This window comes from Camarhynchus parvulus, chromosome 6, assembly GCF_901933205.1.
Source record: "Camarhynchus parvulus chromosome 6, STF_HiC, whole genome shotgun sequence".
In the NCBI taxonomy this organism is placed as follows: Eukaryota; Metazoa; Chordata; class Aves; order Passeriformes; family Thraupidae; genus Camarhynchus; species Camarhynchus parvulus.
In genome coordinates, this window is record NC_044576.1 from 21,597,742 (window position 1) to 21,624,796 (window position 27,055).

At 48.5% G+C, this 27,055-nt stretch overlaps 1 protein-coding gene across 1 annotated transcript; it reads left to right on the forward strand.

Annotated features, from left to right (window-relative positions):
* Positions 1 to 466: 466 nt before the first annotated feature.
* Positions 467 to 25,483, forward strand: ARHGAP19 (Rho GTPase activating protein 19). The gene is made up of 12 exons (XM_030951604.1): positions 467 to 533; positions 12,211 to 12,476; positions 16,421 to 16,501; positions 16,843 to 17,052; positions 17,607 to 17,833; positions 18,341 to 18,427; positions 19,347 to 19,412; positions 20,142 to 20,330; positions 21,015 to 21,113; positions 21,698 to 21,790; positions 22,254 to 22,322; positions 22,797 to 25,483. The coding sequence occupies exons 1-12, from the start codon at positions 472 to 474 to the stop codon at positions 22,851 to 22,853; spliced, it is 1,506 nt and encodes a 501-aa protein (XP_030807464.1). The 5' UTR covers positions 467 to 471; the 3' UTR covers positions 22,854 to 25,483.
* Positions 25,484 to 27,055: the final 1,572 nt, after the last annotated feature.

Genomic DNA, 27,055 nt, shown 5'->3' on the forward strand with positions numbered 1-27,055 from the left:
GTAGAGGGCCACAGGGACCCTACTGTGAGCACTCAGATGCTTTCACTCACAAAGAGGAAAAACAGAATAAAACTGCCCTTCCAGTGTCTATGTTCTCTATTTGTCCTTGATGGAGAGCGGTGATAACAAACACACAAGCCGAGATCAGAATTGCAGCTTATGGTGTAACTCGTGTTTCTCGGAGCAGGCTCGGGGTCCGTCAGGCCGGTGTGAGTTTCCCTGCAGTGGAGGGGTTGCGGCGCCGCTCTGCTGCCGCGGCTCCCGGTGCCGGGGCTCTCAGCGCCGCCGCCTACAACTCCCAGCAGGCAGCGCGCCGCACGGGCGGCCGTTCCCCCGCACCCGCCCCCTCGTGCGCGCGGATCGGCCGTTGCCCGTTCGAACCGGCCAATAGCGGCGGGGCGGTGCCGGCCGCAGCCAGTGGCGTAGCGCAGCGCGGGCGGGACGGGGCCGAGGGGGTGGTGCGGCGGGCCAATGGGCAGGCGGAGCGGCAGGTATGAGATGGCGGCGGGAGCACCGGCGTCCGGCGGCCGCAGGTAGGAGCGGGACCCAGGCACCCCTCGCTCCGTCCCGGGGCGCGCTCCCCTTGGCCTCTCGCCGCCAGTTGTACGGGTCGGGCATCCCGCACCAGCCGGTGGGCAGACGCCGGCCTGTGCGCCTCAGCCCGCCCATTGCGGCGCTGCCCGTGCGAGCCGCGCCGTCCCAGCTGCCGCGCCGCCCGCCGGTGCCCCGGCACCTTAACGGAGCCGTCGGGCTCAGCGTTCCGGCGGCTCCGGAGCTCGGCCGAGCCGCCGCGGGGGTGGCGGTAGGGCCCCGTGTGGCCGCGGTGCCCGTGTGCCCGGGGCTGTGCGGCGGGGAGCGCTCCCCGCAGCGTCCCGGTGCTGCATTGCGGGGAAGCGCCGCCCGCTCCTCTGCGGGGACAGATCCCGCCCCGGCACGGCGTGTTCCCGGGGTGGGGGGGGGACAAGGCACCGTGCCCGCCGTGCGGCTCTGCGGGGCCCGCCGGGCCGGCTCGCCGCAGCCGCAGAGCCCGCGCCGAGCGCTCGGCAGTTGCGGGCTTTGGTAGGGTGATGGCACTATACAGACTGGCTTCGCCTTCAGCCCTCCTTTCCTTTGCTTTGTCCGCTCTGCCCGCGTTATTCTGGCGCGCCAAATACACAGACGATGTCCGCTGCACGTAATCCACTTTCAGCTCACACTTCTGTATGCATCACCCTTCTGTTACTGCTGCAATAAAACAGCAAGGACTGCATGAGCACCTCGCTACAGCAGTGTCGTGTCCGATAACTCTTAAAAGGCTGCAATATCTTTTTTTTTCCCTGTTTTTTTTTCTCCCTCTGTATGTGTGGTGTGTAGCTGCAAACTGAGCATCCTTTGAATGGTAATTCTTGTGGATAAATAAATAAAGTTATTTATAAGAGGGCTGATGCCTCTTAGCCAGCCTGATTCACAGTGGTGCCGTCCTGCTCACTGCTGAGTGGGACCCATCCCGATGGCACTTGCTCTGCTTATCTGGGGGCACTGCTGTGGTGCCTGGGCTGGGGCAGAGCATTGCCCTGGAAGGAGGGATGAAGAGATGGTGCTCATTGCAGCCTATTTGGGCAGGGAGTGCCTAAAATGCTGGACCTGGTAAAGGGATGTGTATGCTTAGTACAGCTGATACTTAAAATTCCCTTTTGGATAAAGAATTTGTAACATGGCCTGGATCAGCCTAAATGACTAGATTTATTTTTTTCTATGTGGGAAGCTATCCTTAGGATATATTCTCCTGCTCTTTATCCCCCACCCTCCAAAGGCAATTTTGTTAATGCAAAGCCTGAAGTACAAGTTTTCCTCCAGCACTGCCTGTCACCCACAGGTAGCGCTAGAAAATCGAGCTCTTGCTTTGCTGGTCTATCACCACACAGGCCACAAAGGTTGTTTTTTTTTTTGCTTTTGCCCCCATTTCCTCCCATCGGGAGAGAAGTGCAAGTTAGGTAGTAAAGCTTGCATGCTGTGCATGTGGTATTACAGCACGCTGACTTAAAGACTGGAATTGAAAGCTGGTTGTCCTAAACGCCTTACCAAATGTTACTGAACATGACAAAAGATGATTTGATCTCTCTCTTCTCTTTGTGGTCTCTCTAACCTCTGCCTGGTTCTCCATAACTGAGAATGAAGATTGCACTGTGCCAGAGTGCTCAATTTCAAAAGAGAAACATCTGTCTTTTTAATAAATGCATTTAATGTCCGACTCAAGCAGTGCCTAAACGCTTTGCCAGGCACTCATGTCGGCCATTTGATATGGCAGGGGTGGGGTGAGTGGAAGGGTAAAAGCAATGGGGCTGGAAGATGCTGGAAAAAGCTATAAAGCATCTTGTTAAAATGGCTTGATAGAGTGGCACTGCACAACTGGACATCAAGAGCTCACATCGTAAACAGGTTATGAAAAGAGACACAGTTGCCATCTGTGTTTTACTGGAAATAGCAAAATGTTCACTGTAAACATGACTTAATGGCAAAAAATCAAAGTGACTTGCTGAGGGTCAGGCAGAAAAAATGGTTGATTTCAGAGTTAAAGCCAAGTCTGAACACATGGCTGCTTTTCTCGGAGGAAAGCCTGGGAGCTGGGGACAATCTCATTCACACATTCCCTTTTCCACAGCTCTCATGAGAATTTTTGAGACCTGGACTTGTGTTTGACCCCATACTCAGTCCAAGTCCTGTGAGGTCCTATGCATCTGAACCGAACTCAAGGCCGTGTTGTATTTGCAGTATTTTTATATGTTTGCATGTAACACCCTGTCCTGTTCCCATCCAGGGTGGGATGGGCTTTGACAACAGGATCCTTGTTCTGCTACCCTTCAGTTTATTGTCTGTGGGCATGAAGGGGGAGCATTGCTTCCCACATAGCCCAAAGCAGCGTCTGGGTCTCCTTGCCAGCCTGGCCATTGCCTTGTTGCTGTGTGCACATTTACATGCCTATGAAAATGTCACAGAGCTTCGTTATCACTCCTTTAAAGGTGCCTGGGCATTTAGCTCAGTCTGAAACAGAAGCACTGAGTGCTAGATGCTGCTGGGAATCAAATGCCTTGTCCTAAAGGTCAAAAGTCCTCAGTGTGTGTTGATTTAATAAGTGACACGAACAGCTGGGAAGGAGATGGGGACAGCATGGAAATGTTGGCTAATGTCAAATGGTTACACTGAAGTCAAGTCCATCTTGGAAATACTGTCCCTCTGAGTGTTGGGTTGGGCTCCTCGTCACAGCTGTGCTCTTATATTTGCCAGTTGTTTTGGGCCTGTCTGGTTCTGTAGGATCTCATTTCCACTTGCCCTCCAGCTGGAGGCAGGAGCAGGGAGCCGAGGCCCTTTCCTTGCCCTATGCTCTGCTGGGTTCAGGCACAGCCCCGCTGTTACCAGAGCTGCACTGTGAGCCTAGGGACTGACACCACGGGTTCCTGTGCCCCCAGGTCACAGGGGGCTTGGAGTCAGCATGGGCAGACAAGTGAGAGAAAATGTGGCTGCTTGCTGGGATAGATAGGCTGAAGTTTTTCAAAGCTTCACAGGTCTGGTGTGTCCCTGACCTCTCATCCTGGTAATGCATTACACTTACTGTGGTGTCTGAGCCCTTTTCTCCAAAGTGCAAAACCCTCATTCCTTGACTCCTGGCCTTTCTCACCTCTACACTAGGTAATTGCAATTAAGCCATCTAGAGTTTCCTCATAAATTTTATTTTCAGAAACTATAGATAGCGGGGAATGTGATAAGCTGCTTAATAATTGCCTGCCAGCTGGCTTACAGGAACTTTTAATGTGTTTGCTTTTGGCCTATAAAGCTCTAATAATTTGGACTCCAGCCAAAACATCCTTTCTTCTTGAGCAGTAATGTGGCAGCTCTGATTTTCAGAGGCAGGAATTTCTCAGGGGAAATGGCATTAGTTTTCCTTTTTGTTTTTCTGGAGCTCATACTCAAGGTTGAAACATAGCTTTATGGTTTGGGACTTCCATATGGGCATTCCTACAGCCCTGCTTGCAAACTGTCTTATAGCAGGAGACAAGCATGCTGTGGCTCTCTGTGCCTTGGAGAGCAGGAAGCCTTTTAGGGAACATCCTTACAAGCTCTTGGGGGGTTCCTGGAGCTCTCCTCACGCACATGCCACTCTGCATTCTCTTGAGTGGCCCCTGGAGCTTGTATAAATATATCACAGTTCCCTGGGCTCTGCAGTGAAGCAGAGTTGAGCCAGACAGAGATGAACTGTCAGGCAGGATGTGAAGAGAGGCTGTATCTCACCAGAGTTGCATAAAGTGACACTATAGGTTATTGTCAAATAAATTCTGGTATCTGTGTACAGTATTCCAGTTTTTGACATCCTAGCCTGCCCAGATCCCCTTCAAAAGCCCTAGGCCCCCATCCTGCTCAGTTTGGTGAGTTAATTGGGCTGCTTTGTGTATCTGTGTCTCTCTGGTGCTGCATGCTGTGCTGCTCTGTGGCGGGCCCAGCCTGTTTATCTGTGTGCTCGGCAGCCCTGACCAGATGTCACCAGCTTATTTAAATGCTGGCACGTATCCAGGTGTTCCTCATCACAATTCCAGCTCGTAGGAGTTTACACATCTGGAGCAAGGGATGTGGCCTCTGACATACTCAGTGGTGTCTGCAGAGGATTGCTGATGAGGAGGGATTTGATGTGCTATCATCCTTTGCAAACACCACTGTGATACACAACACAGATGCAAGGATGCAGCTTGCTCACTGCACCTCTGGAGCGCTGTGGAATTACAGAAGTGTAGTGAACAAAAGCAAGAGCTGTGATTCCTGGATACCTTCATTCTCTGTATTTGCCAGGCTGTGACTACCAAACCTCACCAGCAGTACTGTGAGGGGCTGGCTGTGAGTCCTGACCCTGGTCTCAGTGTCCTCAGTGCAGAAAAAACAACTGCAGTCAGGCAAGCCTGTGAGTGCTGCAGCACACTGTACTCAAATTGTGGTGCTTTCCTCAAGCACCAGTCTACCAATTGATGGTGGCAAGGGACTCCCAAATGTGTTCTGGGCACTAGCTGGTGCTACCAATTTTGGGTGTCATCCTGTGGGAGGGTTTAGGAAAACATCTGTCCTGCCTTGCTGGGCTGCTCTGAGTTCCCTGACTGGTTGCTACGCTAGCTTGTTAACTTTGCTGTGTTGTTTTTGTGTAATTGCTTGATTTTTTGTGTCAGAAGTAAACCTGATTGTTATGGGTTGCTGTTTATAGATGGTAGTTCTGCTCTGACCTGGACACTAGCTTGGAACTACTGGGCTGAGCAGCATCTAGATGGCGTGTCTTTGCTGGTCTCTGAACTCCATTTCATCCTGCCTCTGAAGGGTGCCCTAAGACTCTCACCTTCAAGAGCAAGGGTGACAATCAGAGGTGTGTGCAGCAATTTTGGATTGCTAGAGGCCAAGGAGGTATAGGTGGGACTGGGCCATGCCTGGCTTCCATCCAGTACACTCAACATGGGGAAATAAAGAGGATAAAGACAGTTTAAAATGAGAAGAGCAAGGGAATGCTATCATTATTGGCAGCTGGAAAGTACCCACCAGCACACTGGGGATACAGCAGACAGGTTTGGTGGGAAATGGCTGTGGGGCTTCCTCAGGCTGTGTCCCACCCTGCAATGAGGGTCTGGATGTGCCACACGGTGCCCCGTGGCACTGCCAAGCTTCTCCAGCTCCCTGGCACTGCCAGCCTGCCTCTGCCTCACCAGCAGCTCCCAGCCAGTGCGTGGGGCTCAGCTCTTGCCTCCTCAGCCCCATGTCCCAGCCATCCCTGCCTGATAGCTTTCAAACCAGCTCCTTTATGCTCAGTCCCATGTCACCCCATGTGCAAAAGCTGGATTTCTTCTAAATGTCTGCAGTGTGACCTGATTATTTTTCCTGTCCTTCCTCGCCCTCCTTTTTAATAGTGTCTACAGAAAAGCTGGCAGAGTTCAGTTATATCAGTCATGCTGACTGATAGTGCTGCCTCTTCTCTTGGGATTCCTTCTCTTTTCTGTCCCTGCAGCATTCATTTCAGATTTAGCTATCAGCCCTCTGAAGACAGGGTATTGCCTTTGTTCTGTTTGTTCAGCATGGAGCACAGCGGAGTCCCCAGCTGTGACCGAGGTTCCCAATGCCACAGTGATAAAAGTGAGCACATCAGTAACGAGAGGAGGCAGCTGCTGCCATCTAAAAAGATTCAGTTTTGGTGCTGGTTTCAGTGAAATCAGGATTGGATCTAAGGCTCTTCTTCTATCGCTGCTCCCAGTAGGAGTTTATATTAAAATAGAGACACAAATGCATTGACAGTCATGAGAATCAGAGCAGCGTTCTTATTTAACACTGTTCGACTCTGTTAATCTGATCTTAAGGCAGACATGTGAGCTTGCAGATGTTTAATGTAAAATTACTGGATTTCTGGTGGTAGCTGCCTTTCTGCATTTTTTACAGGGTCTTTGGTAGTCAGCTGAGCCATCACAGAGTGTGGGAACACCCAGACCTGGGGTGGTGGCACTGGGAAGGAGACTTGATGAGGAGCAGCAGTGAACATGCAGTTCTCTCTAAGGCACCCCTTGGTTCTTTCCCTCCTAGCACTAGAAGGCATCTGGGTGCTCTGATGTTGTGATGGCTGATTGAAGTACTGCTTGATTGACTTTAAAATATTCCAGTGGCTATTATTAAAAATATCACAAAGAATCATTCAGGTCAAACTTGAGAAATTTCATGCTGAAATGCAAATTTCTTGATGTTTCACATATATCAAGCTGTCTTGCTACTGCTGTTTTCTTTGACGCTGGTAATATATTGCATTTTCATTTTCTTCCAATGCACAGCCCCCCACCCCTCCCAACCCTTTTATCTTTTCAGATAGGTCCATCTCCTCCAGGTTCATGTCACAAATGTGTAGCCAGTGTTGGCAAGATCTACTCTGAGTTGTTTACTGACACAGAGTTTGAATTCATAGATGATAGCAGTGACAGGGATAACCAATATACCTGGTTTCCAAAAGGTGGCCCGGAGTTACATTAGTTCCAGGTTGTTGAGCACAGGCCACCATCAATAACAGCAGCTTTCTTAGCCAGCTCCTTGCCATTAAATTGTATATTATTATCTGGTTCTCACAGTCAGAAGGCTGAATCACTCTGTGTAAGCTATTTAAATGTGAAGAACGCAAAGCAAAAATTAAAAAGACAGTGATGTCTCATAAGGCTTACTTGTGTCAAGGCTGGAGACAGTAGGCAAGAATTGGCACCCGCTGTGCTGTGCACTGTGTTCTCATCACAAAAGGACTCTGCCCCTGAAGACCTTATGAGTATAACCCTGGGCAAAAATTACTCTGTGTTTTTCTTGACATTTTTCAGAGGCTTTATCAGTCATCCTGTGAAAAGTTAGGGTGCCAAGTGTGAGGCTTGAATGTGATCTTTGTTACACCATCTTACAAGAATGTCAGTCTGAAGTACAGCCCTCAAAGCAACTTTAACTGTGAAGCCTCTTCTAATGTCTCTGCAGTCCATTCCCATTAGACTACTTTTATTTTTTTATTATTTTTTAATCTAGAAAATAATTTGTCTTCTAGTCCTTTTGTTCTTAAAATGATTCCATATAATTCCACTATGGTTCTTTCATCTCTTTGCAAAATCTGGGATGGCTCCTATCTGGCTCTGGAAATACTGTCTTCAGACATCCTCATTAATTGATTCCTTACTCTGGCACAGCACAGGAGACAATGCTACTTCTTCGTCCCTGGGGAAATCCGAGCCTGTGAGCATCTGTCCCATGTCCCTTTGTGCTTAGCCAGGCAGAGAATTGTTCATGTTTTGTGTTCTTCAGCACTGCCTGCTTATCACCCTGCTCTTAGTATTTGGTACCAGCCTGGCTCTTTCCTATAATCTAAAGATTTTGTTATTATAGAGGGAGATTTTCTCCTATTATCTGCCTTATTTTCAAAAGCTCTTTAATCCTTTTACTCCTGTATGGTAAAACTTGTCAGCTGTGGTGTGTCTGAAGCATAGGGCCTTGGTGATGACATACAAAGTGTGCAAAATGGCACTGGAGATGGATTTTGTCCACTGAATTAGACACATAAGGCTCCTCTGAAATCTTTAGCTTTCGGTGTATCCCCTTTGCCAGCTAGACAAACACAGCTGATGCCTTGCCCCAAAGGTACCTCTTCCTTCTCTTTCTTTCTTGCCTTCTGTTCTCCTTATGCTCTATTTCATGCTTCTTGGACCTTTCTTCTGTCACATGTGTGGATTTAGACCAATATCAGAGCTGTGAGAGCCACTACAGCAGCTCCATCTCACCTTCCGAATGCAAACTTGCTGCCACATGAAGTAATCTGCCTGCTTGCCGAGCTCTTGCACTGCAGGTTTGATCACCAGGTTTTGGCAGTTAAAGTCTCATTTTTGTCCTAGTTTCCAAGGCATTTCCCTGGCCTGGATCTAGTTACCTTAGGGATTAATTGATCCATCATGATTTTGACCTCCTGCACCATCCACTCCCCATGAAATGATGGGGCTGTCATGCCTGAAGCAAAAACGTTGTGTGTGACAGACAGCTTTCTTTGTGACTTGGCTGGGATCACAGGCTTTGCCTCTGAAGGATACTAGAATGGCAAGAATCTCAGCACAATATAGGACCCATTTTTTTTAATCTGCTGTCTTAATCACAACCCTATTAGAACAAGGTTTTATTATTCATTGGGATTTGATTATATTCATGAGACTGGAGAGGAAGCTATTTATTCCTTTACTTTATTGTCTTTTGACGTGTCGTGAAGCAATCTGAGATCACAGCATATAGAAAATATAACTTTGTAATTAGAAGCAAGGCAAAAAAAAAGCAATAAACTCCATGAATACATGTTTGTCTTCCCTTTGCTGCTGTTATATAAACTGTGAGCGTAGGTAGATTACATCCATCTCTCTTTTTTAACATGAAAACAGCAGATGGGGCACATGGCTCTTTCTGAAGGTTATGGTGTGTGCAGCAGTGAGGATTGGCAGGGTTATTGTGTGTAAAGCCAGTGGGGGCTTTATCTTTGCTCAGAAATAGGGGCTTGCTTCACATTTCCATTTTGATTAGCAATAATGATACAAAAGCAAATTTTCTGTGTAAGGAAGAGCTGCTAATAAAGTGACCTTTCAAAATGAAGTAGCTCATTGAAGTGCCATATCACAATAAGCGTACACAAGGCTGGTCCCAGCTGCAGCAGGCAGGGAAACTGCACGGGAATCCAGAGAAACGTGGAACAGGAATCCTGAAGTGGGTGAACAGCACATGGTGGCACAGCAATGGCCAGGTGCTGTTTCCAGCTCAGAGGAGCTGATCTACAAGTTTTTTCTTTGAAAGGATCGGAAAATGTGAAAGGCAGGCACAGAGAGTGTTTCCAGCAAGGTTTCTGGGCACGGGGTTGTGCAGTTAAGGGACTTGGCTATTGTCCTGCCAGTGCTGTAACATCAGTTGTGCTTGGATGCTGTTGGGAATGTGTTTGCCTGGCTTTACTCATGGTAAACACAGGGTAGACTTGGAACTATTTCGTGGATTCCTCTTGGATACAGGTGGAAAGCACTTAATACCACGCTGGTCCTGATTCAAAACCCTGGTTTCTATGTAGGAATTATTTGCAGTTAAACTCCAGCAACGCAGCCTTTGGCAAGAGACATGAATCAATTTGTCCAGCTTTTCTTTTCTGTTTTGTCCCTGTGTGAAGGCTGATGCCCAGTGTGTGCCAAGGGGGCCTTTCAGACCCAATAATGCGCCCTTGTGTCTCGTAGCATGCGTGGAATTTGCATAGGCTGTGCTGGGACAGGCAGGTTTCTTTTGTTGCTGGAAACAAGGAGCAAGTTCTTTTCCCTGTCTCTGCTTCCTAATGCCTCTTCAAAAGCTCTCAGCACTCATGTAAGAAATTTACTTTTTTCTATTTGTTTTTGCATTATATGTTGTTGGACTTTGTGCGACTTCTAACACAGGCTGTGCAGAGAAGTCATGTCAGTCAGTGCTAGTTGACAAAATTGTTTAATTTTCTTTCTGTGAATCCAGATATCTAATTGTCAGAGGGAAGAGATAATCTGTGATGCTTGATGTAACTGCTTCAAAGTATTTGCATATCTTCTCTGTGGGGAAACAAAACTGCTAGTGAGTGAATAACAGTGCACGGATCATTGCAGGCAGGGTCACTGGGCCTATACACTTGCTATTAACCCTTCTCAGGATCTGTATTGCCACAGAATGAGTTGTCATGGGTTTCAAGCAAAGAGCTTGCTCCACATTATGGGCAGAGCTGGCACTTGTTTGTGCATTGTAGCCCTATGCAATGAAATGTGAATATGATCAGATCAATTGGCAGTTGCTTTTTGGCAGCTGATACTGAATTGTTGCATTTTGGTCTTGATTTATTGCAGATAACAAACTGCTGAAAAACTGGCTGGGAGGTGCTCAGCAAAATATGGCCCCCATTTGGAGTCAGCAGTGTGCTTGCTAGGCCACTGAGCCAGGCAGCTGGGAGCCTTTAAGAGCTTTCTAAAATTTTAGATGACCTGGCAGATTGCCGTGCAGTCTGCCTTGCAGACCTTCTTCTTCTCCATCGTCTTGAAGGGCGTCTTTGGCACCCACGGAGAGCAGTGTAAAGGGGAGGGGGTTTGCTATGGATTCTCACGATGCAAGAGTTGCTGAGAGCCTCATTTCCTCTTGTTTCAACAAGTATCTTTCTTCTTGTGGAGCCTGAGTCCCAGGTTCTATTCTGTTATGCTGATCAGGCATCCTGGAAATCCTGGAGATTGTCTTTCAGGTCAAAAACGTACAGTAGCTCAGATAACTGTTGGGTTCACAGATAATGTGTGGAGGTGGGCTGGAGTTCAGGTAACTTGCCAGTATGTGCTTTGATGTGCTCCTGTGGTGAGCTACTGTCAGTTTACATCAGAACAGGAAGCTGCTGAGGTCTCTGAACTAGCAGTGAAGTGTTCTGTTTCTTGAGCCAGTGGATGTGAGGTTCAGGGGGCTGCAGACACTTTTGGTGGCAGCTGTGTTGAGCAGCGAGCAGGGATACCCAGCATGGACTGGACACAATGGCATGGCCTCCACCCTTCAGCAGGGAGGAGAGGAAGATCGGGGTGCTCCAGTCTTCTCTAGAAAAGCCTGTTTTGAAGAGAAAGCCCTTATGGGCTTAGGGGTATTCAGATGTAGATGGAAATTGGGATAAAAGTCAAGTATGAGCATTGAGAGTGCTGATTAACATGAGATATCTCTTTAATAACTCTTTGATTTGATTTTCTACATGGTAAATGTACCTACCCTCTGGTAGGGTTACGCGCCTGTTTGAGATAACTCTTAGAGCAGTGTCTCGGGTTCATCCCTTTTCCCATGCCACATGAGAAGCTATGACATGAAGAAAGTAGGTGTCAGTAGAGAATAGGGAGGGCAGATAAAGGGCATGAAGGGATGACAAAAAGGTAAGAACTGGATGAGCTGAAAAGGGATGATCTAGGTGAAAAGTTAGTAGGGGTTCCTCAAGGACTGATCTTGCATGGCTCATGGCAATGAGTTCTCACTTGCTCCAGACTCAGAGTGAGGAGCTGGCAGAGGACAGTAACCAAAGGTTTGGCAGCATGTCACCTGGGAGCATTTGACCACACCCACAGCAAAACTGAGCGTTCAGTGTTTTACACGTTTATGACCTTAAAAACAGAGTCCCAGGACATGGGAACTATCTATTTGTTGGTAGAAGGGTAGGTGTGATAGAATGGCAATAGGAACTGATGAGTGTAAGCTGGCCATGAAAAAATTTAGATTCTTTTTCAGACTTTTGGGCCACTGGGAGTGAATTTCTGGGGAAGAAGGGACATAAAACCAAATTTATTTATGACTTAAAGTAATAAGTTAATGTAAAATATTAGGTGTCATCTCTGCCAGAGCTAGTATGATGTAGATACAGTGAAACAAGTAGTAAAGATGTAGATGTAGTTTTCATTGGGTGTTGCTTATGTCATCATCACGTTGTGCAGTGCTAGTCTTAGGCTGTGTTCTACAAAGAGTCCAGAAATGATTTTGCTCCACAGGGAAATGTAACTGTGCTGTGCTGAACACTCACCAAAGTCAGACAGTGCTGTTGGTGTAGACTGGTAGCTCCTGTGTCAGCAGATGTCTCCTTCAGGGCAGACCAGCTGGCTGTAAAAACCAAAGTGATGAGGAGTTACTGTATTTTTTTTCCTCTTTCACTTTTTTCAGAGATGCCATCTGCAATTTTGTCATCTGCAATGACTCCTCCCTCCGCAGCCAGCCGATCATCTTCAATCCCGACTTCTTTGTGGAAAAGCTGCGCCATGAAAAACCAGAGGTGTTCACAGAGCTGGTTGTCAGCAACATCACCAGGCTCATTGATTTGCCTGGGGCAGAGCTGGCCCAGCTCATGGGAGAGGAGGACCCAAAGCTGCCCGGGACAAACAGCACAGCCTCTGGATTTTTTCGTTCTCTGATGTCTCTGAAGCGCAAGGGTGAGTATGGATGGCACAAAGTCTGGTGCCCACCTTTGCAGTGATGCTGTCACCATTTGTTACACTGAGTTTGCAAAACTTTCAGCCCATAGTTTTGAACTTGTGGAATGCTAAATACTATGGTTTCATAATCTCTGGGGATGCCACTTCCAGAAAGGAGCAAAACAGGTCAGGAAATTGATCCTGGCAATGCCCTGCACTTTGAGAATAGTTCCCCTTGTTCTGGGATTATTGCTGTGGTGTGTGTCAGGCTGGCTTCAGTGGGTCAGCTGCCCACTGTGCAGCTCAGAAATCTGTAAGTATCTTCCATCCAAATGCTAGTGCTGCTCTGATCCACATCCCAATCCAGTGAGTCAGTGACAAAGCTCTGCAAGACTGAGTGATGAAGCCCAGTTTCAGCTCAGGGAGGTGACATATTTCTCTTTCTCTCTTAGACAAGCATTCCACTGGAGTTTTCTTCTGCTAAACTGACTATTCTTATCTTCTCTCAAGTTCAGCTGTCTTGGTTGTGAAACATTAGCCCCAGGCCCTTCACAGAAGTCTTCTTTTGAGTGTGGTTGTGTTCAGGTCCTTTCCTTTTCAATGGCTGGCATTTACCACTCTGGTTTGTTGAAACTAAAAGGGTGTTCTAGGTGTGTGTGTGTCTTCTCCCACCTTTGCCCACACTCAAGGGAAGCCTGGTTCTCCTGATAAGTTCAGTTAAACCTTCTCACTCATCTAGGCAGAAGCAGCCTCCATCTGGGTCCCTCACATTCCTCCTCAGCTCTGGTTTCCCAGCTTAGACTGGCTGGCTGCTGGCAGAGAAGCTGTGAGCTGCCTTCAGATGTTGGCAGCCTGAGGTTGAACACTTCTGATTAGTCTTCCCCTTCCTTTAAGCAGTTCTGCTATTGGAAGTATCTCAGAGAAGGGAGCTATTGCTATGGCATAGTTTGACTACAGCTTTTTTCTGTCTTCAACCATTATATAATTTCTCTAAGTGATTCTGATTATACCAAGCCTATTCCTCCATGGTGTTTCATAAGGACAAGATTTGCAGGCTCACTGATGAGGCAGAATTTTCTGGTGGCAGTTTCAGCCCTCCACTTCTGTCTGACCCATCAAGAATCTTGGTACATATACTCATATTTTAGGAAAATAAAAGACTTCAAGTCCTTTAGCATGCTTAGATGAGAATTACTTTATATTGCCATGACTTGCTTTGCTGCTCCACAATAACAGGTCTTTGTGCTGCCCCTAAACTGCAGTTAGACTGTGCTCATACCTGTTATTGCTTCTCCCTCTTCCCAGAGAGTAGCAGGACGCCTTAAATTCAAGCACTTGCCACTTGATAAACAGAAGTGAGTGAGCAGCCAAATTGAAAATGTTTTCTTAGTGTGTATGGAAACCCCCATGTTCTTGTCAAAACCTTCCAGCAGGGGCTGGTGAGCCTTCTCCAGCTCAATTTTTTTATTAAATTATCTGTACTCTGTTGGGAGCACTGCTCTTATCAGAGCTGACATCTCCTGCTAACTTTGTTCCCCAGGAGCTCTGCTTTCCCCCATTCACATGTCTCCATGGCCGTGTGTCACTACAGCTAGCAGATGTTTCCAAGTCTGCTGGCTGCACTCCCAGGCTGCAACAGCAATGTCTCCCAGCATTGACAGGCACTGTCTGCGAGCTCCTTGGCCAGAGTCTGAGAAAAAGAGGTTTGTGCCTACAGAGAAAATCAGTTTCATGTACTATGTGTTTCATCTTGGAGCCATCATTTGTTTTTCTTCATGTTATAGACCAGCTACAACAAACAAGTTTTATTTCTTCAAAGCCAGAGGCCGAGGACCATGGAGCTCAGAGCTGATCAAACTGCAAATGCTTACAACTTCTTTGAGCGTCAGGAAACTCAGTCTCATGCTGCTGCTTAGTTTCAGAAGCAATTGTACAATAACATCTAAGCCTTTGTAATGCAGCATCCATTCTCCAGACACATCTTTCAAGTTTCTTTGAGAATCAAATTCTCATTCAGATGCCGGCTTCTGACTTCAAAACTAAATCGAATTTGTCAGGCCCTGCATGTCTCAAGAAGATGTATTTTCCTCTTCTATTCCTGGCCACTATTGATTCTATCTGTTGAATGTCTAATGAGTTTGGTTTTCTTCAAGGACAAGAATCTTTTGCCGATCATTCTCTCCCTTTGCACTCAAACCTTTCAGATCTTTCATGTGGATCAAGAGCTCGCATTGCCCTCCTTTCTCTTGCAGGACTGAAGCATGTGCTTTATCAGAGTGAGGTCAGAAAGTTCTTGATTTAACAGGAGGCTGGAGTTCCTGGTGGCTTACCATGTATTTCAGAAGTCCTGGAAGAAAGCAGAACATTCTTCAGGCGGAATAAATTTAGTTACACAGGATGGCTGCTAGAGAAGTGCATAGGGTTAACAGGTCTCCCTCACATGCTGTGAGCATCAACCACAGAGCAGTAAGATCTGTAGTACAAGAGACCAAAAGCAAGTAAAATCAAAATGAGATATGAGGGGGGAAAAAGCAAGAGAAAGTTTGTGGGGGAGATAATTTTTATCAGACCAGCCAATGCATTGCTTGGATTACTGGGCTATCAGCTGTAGCATTAAGGAGGGAAACCTTCAGTGCAAATGGTGCAGATGTCCAGCCTGCCCTCAGAAGTGACCCATGTTCCTGGCAGTCTGGTCATGGAGAAGGGAGGAATATTCTTTTCTTATATCTGTTGTCTATTTGAAGCCTAAGTACCAGAGCAAGACAAACCAGCTCTGTACCTGGTTCCAGTTCTCAGTCCCAGGCATCATGTTGTGGTACAGTCTCTCCAGCGTGCTGTCTCCAGTCCAAACCTATACTCATCTGAGGGAAGAAGTGTGGTGCCCAAAGTTCTGGTTGCTGAATTCTCTGGGAGTTGTCTCCACCTTCTGAGGGACAGATCATACTGACTGTGTGTGTTGGACAGAAAAATCCATTCAGTAGCAAGGTTGCATTTATTAGAAAACACTGTCCTTCTGGATAATCACTGTCTCACCTGGGAAGTTCCTTTGTGGACAAGAAGAGTATTCTACATTGGTTCAACAAATGCCGTTCAGTTAAATGGATTTCTCATCTAATGTTTCCTTCCCTGCAGGGATCCCCTTCCTTTCAGCTCAATTGCTTCCATCTTCTGGGACTGTAACCTGTGTTATTTACTGGAGTTCTGGAGCTGCAGCTCATGCCCAGTCTCAATCCCATGAGGTGGGAACAGACTTCAAGAGAGGAGCCCAGCTTATTGCTTTGCTACTCTCCTTCTGCCTTGTTCAGCTTTCATACTTTACTCAGACCAGGGCAGCTGACACAGAAGAGAGATTCACTGGGATGAGGGAATTCCATGTGTTACCCATGCCTGAAAAGGAAGCTAGTTTGAGCCAGTCAGAATATGTCTGCTCTCCCCAGTAGTGCTTATTTGCCTCTCCCATAAAGTCATAGCTGCAACTCTTCTTTCTGCGCCACTTCATGTCAAGCCACAGTGAGGATTAATTTGGACATTTCCTTCATGGTGTGGAGTGTGCCAGTGTGGCAGGCACCAGGGCTGTCCAGGCTCTTACATCTGCCTTTCCCACTTTGCTCTTTTTGTGAGGTCTGGCCTTGCAGATTCTGTGCCATTTTAAACTGAAGCATCTCTTCTGGTGTTGTTTTTTCTTCAAGGGCTAGAGAATATTTGCTTTAGCTGATAAAAGCTGTAATTAAAGTGAGGTAAGAAGCAAGGATGATGAAGCCCATGTGAGTACAGCATGGTGAGATGAAGTCACTTATTTTGGAGTGTTTGTGATACCTCACATCTGTGAGGGTCCTTGTGACCTTCACCCTTAACATTTTGGGGCACTGCTCTTTGCATGTTGAAATCCTGTTCTTTGGGGAGGTTAGTTTCTGGGGCTGTGGGTTCTGAGCTGCCTGAACATGTTGTTTTCTGTTCTGCAGAGAAGGGGGTGGTGTTTGGCTCGCCGCTGACAGAAGAAGGCATTGCACAGGTTTCCCAGCTAATCGAGTATCTGCACAAGAGTAAGTGCCTCTGTTTGCTGTCTTCCTGTCCCCTTGGGTATCTGTCTGGCCCATCTCAGGTCTCTGGTGCACAGAGTGACAAGCTCTGAGCTCTCCAGCAGCAGGAGTTTGGGACTGCCCTGGGCAACTGTTCCCCAGAATTGCCTAGCAGATATGTTGGTCTATTTCCCTCTGTACAAGGACTTTCTGTACTGGTGGGAGACAGTTTGAAGTCATGTCTCTGAATGCAGTTTGCTGTGGTTTGCTGCAAGCTCTGGAAAGAGGAGGGAACTGCTTTAGTAAGAAGCTGGGAAATCAACCTCTGATTATTCAGTGCCCTTTTTTTCCCCTCTGCTGAGCAGATCTAAGAGCAGAAGGCTTGTTTCGAGTGCCAGGCAACAGCATCAGGCAACAGATCCTAAAGGATGCTCTGAACAGTGGTACTGATATTGACCTGGACTCTGGGGAGTTTCATTCCAACGATGTGGCCACCCTACTTAAGATGTTCCTGGGTGAATTACCAGAGCCGCTGCTGACACACAAGCACTTCCATGCCCACCTCAAAATTGCAGGTGAGTGGGCAGCAAGAGGCAGGGATGGGCAGAAGGACTGGAACTGGCCTAGAAAGCACGCTAGGCTGTGAAGTGTATCCCTCAAAGGCAGCCCTAGAAGGAATCTTCCTGCCACCTCAGCCTGGTGGTGGAAAGACAGGAGTTGATTAACGAATCAGACCAAGTCTCTCTAGACCATTCTTCTCTCAGATACCACAGTGGTAAAGCCCACAGTGATAACCTGGGTCTCCATCTGTTTTATGTCCAGGGTTCTGAGCAAGTTGTGGTTTCTATGGATTTAATAACTGTTATTGAACTACCTTATGTGAACTTGCTCCATCTTGCCTTCAAGCCATCACAGCTCTTAGCAGCTCTGTTGTTCTGTGGGAGGAGTAGCATAGATTAACACATCAAGTGGGGAGCTTGGGAGCTGAGGGGAAGAGAGTTGGAGGGCCAAGAGCTGTGCAGGGGTTTGTAGGAGATCTGCATATGAAGAGGAAAGGATAAGCAGTTGCAGCAGACTGCTCTGAGGGAAGGTAATGTGTGTCCTTCATGTTCTGCCTTGTGATTTGCAGACTTGACGCTGTTTGATGAGAAGGGGAATAAGACCAGCACTCCAGACAAAGAGCGCCAAATCGAAGCCCTCCAGCTGCTGTTTCTGATCCTCCCCGCTCCCAACCGCAGCCTGCTCAAGCTGCTGCTGGACTTGCTCTACCAGACTGCCAAGAAGCAGGACAAGAACAAGATGTCTGCACACAACCTTGCCCTCATGTTTGCACCCCACATCCTATGGCCCAGAAATGTGAGCAATGCCTCAGTGTCTGTGGGTGGGACATTGCAAGGTAAAAAGCAAAGGCTTGGCAGAGGAAAAACAAAGGTTTGAGAAGGTTGAGTACTGACATAATGATGTGAGGGTTGGAGGCTGTGATGGAGAGGTGGGAGCTTCCTGGCAGGACTCAGTCCCAATGTTCAGCCCAGACCTGCCATGAGTCTTATTTGCAACTTATGCATCTTCTTTTTCAGTAAAATTGAAAGCACAGCACAGTCATGCTTCTTAGAATGTCAGCTCCAGAAAAACCTTGCAGATCTTTCTTCAAGGTTTCTTATGCTGCTGGTGAACTGTTTTGCCTCAGAGTTATCTGACTCTCCTCTCAGAGCAGCTTTGGCTCTGTGAGTTCTGCTGTGGGCTATAAGCCCTGCCTGCCTGTCATCCCAGAGTAGATCTCCTGCTGTGGCACTGTGTGTGTCTGTGTCCCAGAAGAGACCCCTCCTCCTCTCCTTCTAATGGATGGCTGTGTCCCCTTGCCAGGTGACAGCAAATGACCTTCAGGAAAATATCACAAAGCTAAACAATGGAGTGACCTTCATGATCAAACATTCTCAGAAACTCTTCAAGGTGAGTGTGCCTTGGCATCCTGCTCTCCTGCCTCCATCACCAGGAGGCTGAATGCCCCTTGTCCAGACAGATCCCACATGTTGAGTGTGTGTTCTGTGGGCTCTCTGCTGCGGTAGGAGAAGGAGACTTTGTACCAGAAACCATTCCAATAGTGACTGGGGAGGAGGTCTTTGCTGGGCAGGCAGTGCTGGAGGTGGCTTTGCCAGGGCAGGTCAGCAGCACGGTGCGGTGTAACACTCCCCTCTGCTGGACAGCAGCACCTGCAGCCCAGCAGCAAACCTGGCTCCCAGGGCAGGTACACACCGAGCTGCACTCGGGTTCTGGCAGGATAAGGGAATGGAAGGGATTTGTCCTGCCTGAGTGCTGCCAGGAGCAGAATACCTGATGCACTGGGTTGTTTTGTTGGGAATTTCTCTGCAAAAGGTCATCAGCCCACTGCTGTTACAGGCACTGTCCAGCTCTGAGGAGGGTGCTGGGTAGGACAGTCAGGAGTGTGGGACTTTCAGCTGTTCCTCCAAGGAAACGTTTCTACAACAGACAGTCTTGACTTCTCAGGGCCTTCCTGGTCACTGGAGGCATCTGCTCACTGCAGAGTCCTCCCGTGGAGAGTTCCCCTTCTACCTTCTTTGTCTGGCCCCAGTTTGGCCATCTCAGAACTGGGGCAATTACTTAGAGCAGGGTTCCACAGGAACTTCTCCCTACTCTGAGTTCCACTTGTGCTGAATGTCTGCATGTAAAGGATACTGTGAAGGGGATACAGGGAGGGAACATGAAATTCCATGGCTTTGTTTGCCCAGAATGGCTGAGTCTTGATACAAGTGGCTTGTGTTGTATGGTTGAAAAGCAGTTCTTGCTGGAGTTGCCCCAAGAGCAGAGATGTTAAACATACATTTGGCCTGTTCTCTGCTCATGGTCACAGGCTCCAGTGTACATCCGGGAGTGTGCCAGGCTGCACTATCTGGGATCCAGAGCCCACACATCAAAGGTAAGGCCAGCCAGTGCAGCCTGCCCTCCATGAAAGGGCAGAGGCTGTGATGCTATGAATGGATCTTTGTGAGTGATAGAAACTGAAAACAAACCAAGTCATGAAAGAGGATCTGTCAGAGGGCAGGAGCAGGAGAAGCATATGGTGTGGTAGTGCAGGCGGCTGCATTAGGGAAATTGGACAGAGTTGAAGCATCTGTTAATCAAAAGCACAGGGAAAGAAAGCTACGAGCCCCTGTTTAGCAGCAAACCTGCTCCCTGTGCCCAGTACATGCAGCACCTGCTCCTTCACAGAGCTGTGCCTTCCAAACAGACAGACATGCCTGCTGCCATGGCCAGGATGCTTGGCAGAAGTGCTGAGATAAAGGCTACTTGCTGCCACTGGGACAACATTCATGTCTTGCCAGCAAATGCTTCCCTGCCTCATGTAGCTGCAGAAGAGGGAAGATGCATGTCAAGGAGCTGTACTGACCCTTCTCAAGCTCGGAAGGGCTTCTGCAGCTCTCATCTGGGAGGGGAGGGAAGAAGCAATGGGGTCACCTTTGTATTGCTGTCACCTCTTCCTGGCACGGGGCCTGCTGATGCAGTGCTGCTGCAGAGGGGTAGGGAAAGAACAGTCCTGTGCTTCCACTGGGGTTGAGGCAGCTCACGAGACTCTCCTGGGCTGGCTCAGATGGGTGGCTCGTTGGGATTAAAGCATGGCAAGCGGCTCCTGTCTCCACTCTCCCAGGACGACCTGGATTTGCTGACGTCTGCTGGCTCCAAGGAGCTGCAGCCCCTCAAGTCTCAGAAGCGAAGCCGGCTGGACTCCTGCCATCAGGAGGAGACCCAGCAGCGCACCGAGGAGGCACTGAAGGAGCTCTTCCTGCACGTCCACAATATGCCTGACTCTGCAAAGAAGAAGAAGCTTATCCGGCAGGTAGTGTGGGGAGGAAAGATACCTTGGGGTGTGCTTGTCAGCATAATCCTGGGCACAGGGCTAAAGACAGGGCCTTCTTGAGAGCTGCTCCTAACCCTGGGCAGGCTGGGAAAAGTGGGTTCTGGGCTGTGTAAGGGGCAGAGCTGTAAGAAGACAGGAGGAGGAGGTGTCCTGCATGTTGCTGCACCAAGCAGCACTTTTAAGTTTGGCTTTTCAAGCTAAGGACTTGCTAGCCAGCAGTTTCCCAGTCCTGATCATGGCCTTGTTGAGCTTCCTCCCTCAGGAAGGGAAAAGTTTCTTTCTCTGTGGCCTGCAGAGAGTGGACAAACTGGTCTTCTCTTGGTCTCAGACAACTTGCTGCACCAGACAGTCTGGTCAATATGGTCAGCAGCAGTCGTGGCTGCCAGCCTCCAGCTGCTGCCCAGCCTTCTTTCTGCTCCCAGCATCTGCCACTTTTGGTTAATCTGGTAGCCAGCACAAAGCACCTTTTCACCCAAACTCCCTGTAATCCTGGGTGGAAGGTGAGGCCTTCCTCTGCTTTCTTCCTCCTGCAGTTCTGAGCTGCTCCTCCATTTTAGGGGGTGAAGGAGAGAAACTGAGTTCTGGGACAGCAGGTAGAGCAGCACGCAGCAGCAAGGGACAGGTATAACTGTGCTAACATACTGCCCTCGTGTTTCCTCCTAGTTTAATAAGCATCCAGCTGCTCTGACTCCTGGCTCTGATGTGCCCACATCCCCAGCACCACGACGCACCCGCTCGCGCTCCTTCAGCGGCCTCATTAAGGTGAAAGCAGCCTCTGACCCTTGCTCTCTGCTGTGAATTTCTGATGTTGCTTTTTGCTTCTGCCTTGCCCTGCCTTGAATGAGACCCTCAAAGGGTAGGGACTCCTCAAAGTATTGCCTGCCAAACAACATAGATCCACTGGGGCAGAAAAGGCAGCAGAGTGACAAAAAGCCTTGTTAGTGTAAAGTGTAATTATCTTGAAACACATGGCTGTAGGATCTTTCTGGAAAATTGATTGCTTCCTGAGATGAGATGAAGATTGACAGGGAGCTGGTCATGAAGTCTAGCATGTTAGCACGGGTTTTAGCACATTATGGGCTGCCCTACAGCAGCATGTCCCTGCTTCTGACAGGCTGGGCTCCTGGCTAGGCCCCAGGTCAGCTCCCAGACTCTTTACATTCAGGCGGGCTCAGCCTAGTGGTGTGGTATTTCAGGTGGTTCTGCTTTGCAATCTTTGTCCCAGCTTGGCTTCCTTTTTTCTTTCCCAGCATTCAACTGCTTACCAACAAGGCATCCTGCTCCTTCCCTTTCTTTTTTACTTTGCACTTTAAGCACTAGCCAACAGCCCTTTCTTCTTACAACAGCGGAAAGTTTTGGGAACTCCAGTTATCCTGGAGAGGAAGAGCAGGGATTCCACTCCAGAGCCTGTGCGGGTCAGCAAAGAGAACGTCCAGCTGGTAAGAGCTGCTCCCAGCACCACTGGAGCTGCTGGTGGGGAAGAGTGTGGGGAGTTTGAGTGCAACTTCAGCAACCCCTGGGGAGCTGTTCTCTACTCAAGAGAAGAGTTCCAAATTTCTTCTGTATGATAAAATAAGGTCCTGAGAAGCTGCTCTGAGGAGAACAGAGCAGATGGCAAGGGCACCGTCAGAGCAGGGATGACAGCTCTGGACCTCTACCCCAGTTTTGTCTCTCTGGCTGTGTCCTGCCCTGGGGCATTGTCTTGTTCCCCCTTCCCTCTCGCTCATCCTTCTCCACAGGTTGTACAAAGCCTGCTGCCTGTATGCAGTAGGGTTGTCCCAGACAAACCAAGAGTGGATTTGGGTGATAGATGCTCTTTGGTGGTACAGGCTGCTCTCAGGGAAGGCTGTGGATGCCAGCTCATTCACCAGCTCTCTACTCCTATTGCCCTCTCTTGTCCAGTTACAGAAATGTGGCTCTCCAGCTCATATGTCCCAGGCCAAGCTGAAGTCTTTGGAAGGCCAGAAAGAGGTGAGACACTTCCCCTTATCCCCCATTTCTCTTCCTGCAGGGAACCTGATGTGCTGAAACCTGCTGAGGTGACAGCACACACTCAAGGCTCTGGGACAGCTGTGGTGCCCCAGCTCGTAGCAGTCTGCTCCATGCTGAGCTGCAGGCAGGTGACATGCTGGAAACGAGATCCTGAAGGGTCTTACAGCCCTTCTGCCTGTGACTTGGCAGGCTGGATGTTGCAGGAAGCAGAGGGAAGCTGGCAGCACAGGCTGGTGCTAACAGCCTGTCAGGGTGGCAGTGGGACAAGAGGTTGGTGCAGCCCAAGACCGACTGCTGTGTTTGCTCCTCTCTGCTCCCTGCCTCATCTCGAGCTTTAGCAAGGGCGTGGGAGGCTGACACCAGGGAAGGGTCCTTGCAGGGGGAGAATGTCAGCCTTTTTTTGCATGGTATTCTGTGTCTCAAGCATTCAACTGCAGCCATTCTCTGCTCCAGGGATCCTGCAGACGCATGCGAGCCCGCCTGCTTTCCAAGGATTCATCTTCCCTCTGAATCGCCTGGCACCAACGCATGGATGGGGATGGCCCAGCCTCACAAGCTGTGAATGTGCTGCACTGAGAGGGGAGTGCTGCAGCTCACAGCAACCCTCACCAACACAGCAGCGCTCCTGAGACTGGACCTTTGCAAGGATTGCAGGGATTTGTTTCTGTATATAAATTACATTTCATTCTACTATGGGGCAAACCACTATCTAACCAAAACCTGTGCAGCATGTCTGACCTGCTGGCTCTGGGAAGAGCTGGAGTGCTTGCTTACAAGGAGAGCCCTGTTCATTGCAGGGCCCTGTGTGCACTCCCAGCTTTCTTGTAATGTTGCTAGGCTGTATTTTTTTGCTTTTCTGCTCCGAGTTTTTAACATGTTGGCTTGTTTTTGCTTCCTTCCCCCTGTTAGCAGTGAGAATGATGGGCTGTAACCCTTACCCACATCCTGACATCCAAGCTTGCCTCCAATCCTCCTCTGGAGACATTCCCTTCTCTGCTTCTTCTTGGTTCCATTTTGCTCTGCTGTTTCCCAAGGGCTGAAGTGCACAAACGGTACAGAGCATGGGATGGGCCTGGAAGGAGAGGCTCTGGATGCCATCTTTTCAAGTAGGGCCAGGGGAAAGCAGCTGCCCCAATAAACTCATCCCTCTATTTTAGCTTAAGCTGGAGGCAGCCCTGGCTTGCTGCCTTCATGTTTCAGTGGCACAGTTCTGAACAAGGAGTCTTGGCTTTGTGTTCACCCAGGGAGGCTTAAGCTGAGGAGAGCAGGAGGCTGGCAAAGGCTGTCTGGGGCAGAACAGCCTAATCTTTGGAAGTTAAGGTGCCTGGGGCAGGCAGAGTCTTGTGGCTGTGTGTGAAAAACAGTGTGAGAGATGAGAGAGGGCTCCATCCATTTGTGCTTTGCTGCAAATGGTGCCAAAGGCTTTGGCTCAAGATATGTGGATGGCTGATAGGGCAAGTGGCTGATTAGTCATTAAACTGGGGGAAAGGGCTGAAGCTGGGTTCAGCTCTTTGGTCTGAGCTGCAGAAATGAGATGAAACCTTCTAGATAGAGGATAAACCCCAGTCACAGCTGGCTAATGTCAGTGGTCTCGTTAAGCCAAAGTGCTCCAGTAAGCCAGTCTTGCCAAGAACCTGTCTGCAAGCACTCTGAGGTAGGATACACACAGGGTTGCTACTGTGAAATGAAGATTTAATCAGCTGGGGGACCATCTAAGCACTTCTCAACCCTTCTCAGCAAAGTAAATAATCTCTGGAATCCAATTATATTTGTCTTCTAATCTTTAAGAACCAGCAGCCAGCAGGAGTTAGAGCTCTGCTCTTGACAGCTTTCTGAAACAACTGGTGGCAGGAGGTGTGAATATTGGGATATGAACAGGGAGTTCAGTCTGATTGGCTGGAGCTGTCAGAACAGGGCATTGGAGCCCTGTGCAACTTAGCTGGAATTTGTCACTTTTTTAAATGGTGAAATTTTTTAAAGATACAAATCCTTGTGCTGCTCAGTACAAAGGATGGTTTTTGGTACTTTATCAGGGATGCTTGTCCCTAGTCTGACCCCAAGTTGGAGCCTTGAAAATATAGGGGGTTGGGGGACTGTAGATGTGTGAGTTGGGAGTTGCTGGTGTTGGGAGCCTCTGTCACAGCAAAGAAAGAGCTGTGGTTCTTCAGGGACCAGACTGATGGTGATGCTGTGAGGAAGGGCAGAGGCTGTTTGCTGTGGTAGTAGTATGTGCTTTTTGGATGTGTCTGTAATCATTCCCTCCAGAGGCTGAAGCTGTCTGTGTGCTTTTCTCCAAAGGGCACTATGTTTTTCTGACTGCACTTCTGCCCTGTCCCTGCAGCCTGCTGTTAGCAGAGACCTGGGAATCTCAGCTTTGCCTCTGAGCAGAGATGAGGCACAGACAAAGGTCAAGTGGCAGCACAGGGAGAGCTGGGTCTGCTCCTGCTGTCTCTGGTCTTACTCACATTGGGGCAATTGCTGGGTGAAGCATTTGTTCACTCCTCCTCTCCCCATTGTCCCTACTTGGCATATCTCATATCTCTCTGTATGGGTGACTGCTTGGCAAGGCAGCCTTGTACCTGAAATTAAATGCACTGCTCCCATATAGATGAGACAAATGTAACTCTCCACTGTCCCCCCTTACTGATGGCTCTAGCTCAGGGGCTCTCTGGCTTCTGGCACAGCTGAGATTTGTTCAGCTCTAAGAAAAGTTACCTAAGGGGCACTGGCCAGGCCTTCTGCATGTGTCACATGCCTTACCTGCCATGGGTGTGGGTGCTGTCTCCAGTCCTGGCAGGTGTTCAGTGCCCTGGGCTTTAGTCTGTGCTGCTGGGCTCGCCATGTGTGGCTGGCAGATTCCACCCCTAGGGCCTTGGCTGCTGCTGTCCCAATGCATTCCCACTGTCTCCCAGGCACGGGAGAGTTTTAGTTATGCTTGGATGTGTCTCGTTTGTCTGCCCTGTGCAATGACTCATGAGGATGCTTCTTCCCAGAGCAGCCGCTAACTGTTCCCAGAGTCTATCATTTCCAAAGTATTTTTAATCTTTGTCCTTATTTATATACGCTATGTCAGTACTGTTGCAGACTGTTGCCTTTCTGTGTGTTATGTGAAAACACCACATTAAATGCTTTTATTTTTAGTGGGTTTGCTTGGTGGCTTAAGCAATTTCATTGGGACAACAAGGACTCCCATCCACCTTCAAGAAGAAGGAAATGTCTGCTTCAAAGGCCAGAGCTACTACTCGTAAGTGTGGGGGTGCTTGGTCAGGTGCTGCCCACCTGCAGGGTGGCCTCCCATGGCACTAGGGCTCGAAAGCCTCTGGGATACTTGCATGATGCCCAGACAGGCTGTCTTTCCCTTGGAAGTATGAAGTTGGACCTCTTCTTTTCCTGTCTTCCCCCTGCTGTCATCCAGGGTGATGGGAAATCAGGTTTACAAAGAACACTTTATATAAATAATGGATCAAATGAATAAATTTTTCTCTGTAGGGCCATTCTTCTCTTGCCACTCTTGGCTGCTGAGAGAGGATGCTTTCTGCTTGCATTTTCTTTTCCTCCTTCTTAATAATGGCGTCTCAGATTTTATGCAGATTATTTCTCTGTGAAGTTCTTCCACGTTTGAAATGCCCTGGGCTTGCCTGCCATAGCTCAGACACTCATTAACATCCTCGCCATGCAATTGAAAAACAAGCAGGAGAAGGAGCGCGTTTGAAAGCGGCGCTGCCTTCCTGCGGGCTGAGCCCCAAGCCAGCCCCCTGCTCCTCCGTGCTGCACTTGGGTGTCATGGGAATGGTGAGCCCCATCTCCCTGGAGCTCAGGCAGCGGGGGTGATGGGCCTCTGTGCACTTCAAAGTGGGCATGGGAGTCTAGAGAGACATTTCTCCTCTTGAACGTGTTGAACAAAGGAATGCAAAAACTCACAACAGCTATCTTCAATACTGAAAATCCAAATATCGCCCCCCTGATAAGCTGTGATTCAAAGTGACAGCTTTATCCGGCTTACATAATTCAAAAAAATTAGTAGGTTTTGGCTTCTGAAGCCACAATCCAAGCACTTATGCTTGACTGCAAGTGGAAGGGCAGTAGCCACTGGGACCCAACACTGGGTGAAGGTTTATATTTAAAGGGGGATCACTCATCTCTCAGTGTGTTTGCTTTGGCCTGTTGGTATGTGTGCACAGCAGTGGTGTTACAAAGCAAACAAGCAGTGCTCACCTTCATTTCATTGAACAGTTTTTATCTCAAATTGCACAGCACAGACTTGCAAATAAGTTCTTCAGGGTGTCACTGCTATCTAAATCAATTTTTGCAAGTTGTCTTGATTTTTTTAAAACTGCTCTGCCCTGGTTTGGAGTTGAAATAAGATATTTTCTCTTTCTTAAATTATCATGTGTGGCTGGGAGCTGTCATGTTGCTGCTGCATCTCACTGCCTAGGGCAACAGTGTGGACAAAAAACATGACTGTTGCTAGCGATAGATATTGGCATCAGCCAGACCAGTTATCAGGCTTTGCAATCTCATTGGCTTGGATTAACTAATATTTTTTCATGGAGTGAATAAATTACCATGTTTAGTTCTGTTTGCTCATCTCCCAGCGAGGGTTTTGTGTTGAAGCTCATAAACTGTTCAGGCATGTAGGTGCCAAGATCTCCGTGCTGGCTCCCACACTGACCTTACACTCGGGCTCAGAGTGGGATCTCAGCTGGCACCAC

Coding starts and splice junctions, on each gene's coding strand:
- ARHGAP19 (XM_030951604.1), top strand. CDS start 472: ATGGGCAGGCGGAGCGGCAGGTATGAGATGGCGGCGGGAGCACCGGCG. Junction 20,331..21,014: donor AGAAGAAGCTTATCCGGCAG/GTAGTGTGGGGA, acceptor GTTTCCTCCTAG/TTTAATAAGCATCCAGCTGC. Junction 21,791..22,253: donor GCAAAGAGAACGTCCAGCTG/GTAAGAGCTGCT, acceptor TCTCTTGTCCAG/TTACAGAAATGTGGCTCTCC.